The following is a 924-nucleotide window of genomic DNA, read 5'->3' on the forward strand; positions in this document are numbered from 1 at the left end:
GATCTCTTTACGAGGTTTCTTGGACACTGGTTCCGGTCGCTTGGCGCGACGACGACGCTGTTTTGACCCATCCCAAGTTCGGAGCACCTCCCGTATGAAGGCTCCGTCACTCGGTTGACTGCTAGCACCGATAGTCTTTGACATACTTATTCTGACTAATGCTGGTAGATGGATATGAAGTCGGCGCCGAAAGCGAGATCGATGCCGAGAAAGGGCACTAAAAACTCGCTCTGCATCGGCAGATGTTGGTGACACCACTCGACACACATTATCGTAGAATGCCCATGAAGCAGAGAGGCCGGCAGGCTTAATATTGTGTATATCGGGGATCACAGCACCAGCAGCTTTCAGCCTGAAATACTCATTGCGGACAAGTTGATAATCTCTGGCAAAATCCACAGCCTTCAGGTCTGGATCATCAACCTTGAGCTTCGTCAAGATCTGAGAAAACTTCGCCTGTACGACGCCGTCAGGATATTCATGAGACATATCCAACAAAGACATCCATGAAGCCTCGTCAATAGGGAAGCGATCCATCAAATGATCAACGAGTGCATCACGGAGAGATGCGAGATCAGTCGAAAGGTTTTGGATATTCTTCAGATGAATCGTTGTCGATTCAAGCAGACCTTGCGCCCCCCCCATAAGTCCAGCGATCGCTCCTGGAGACGTTTAGTTAGGAGACCGCAAGGACGAAGCAAACGGAGAAGCATCAACATATCTTCCGAGTGCTCATCAATGGTTTCCATGAGGAAATCATAGTCTGTGTTGTCTCGAAATTGTCGCCCCTGATTAGAAATGAAAGCAGCTATGGCATCCTTCGAGGAATAGAATATATCCAAACACTGCAGTTTTGAAAGCCATCTGAGATCCGGAAGCTGAGCCACGTGGACAAGTTACCTACCTGACATCTTGGAGTGCTGC

At 48.7% G+C, this 924-nt stretch overlaps 1 protein-coding gene across 1 annotated transcript; it reads right to left on the bottom strand.

The window, feature by feature from the left end:
- Positions 1 to 155: 155 nt before the first annotated feature.
- On the bottom strand, positions 156 to 489 carry Pmar_PMAR000471 (hypothetical protein; the record flags this gene model as incomplete). The annotated part of the gene is made up of 2 exons (XM_002788379.1): positions 156 to 217; positions 264 to 489. 2 exons carry the CDS (start codon positions 487 to 489, stop codon positions 156 to 158), a joined length of 288 nt encoding a protein of 95 aa, XP_002788425.1.
- Positions 490 to 924: the final 435 nt, after the last annotated feature.

This window comes from Perkinsus marinus (assembly GCF_000006405.1).
Source record: "Perkinsus marinus ATCC 50983 genomic scaffold scf_1104296928230, whole genome shotgun sequence".
Lineage (NCBI taxonomy): Eukaryota > Perkinsozoa > Perkinsida > Perkinsidae > Perkinsus > Perkinsus marinus.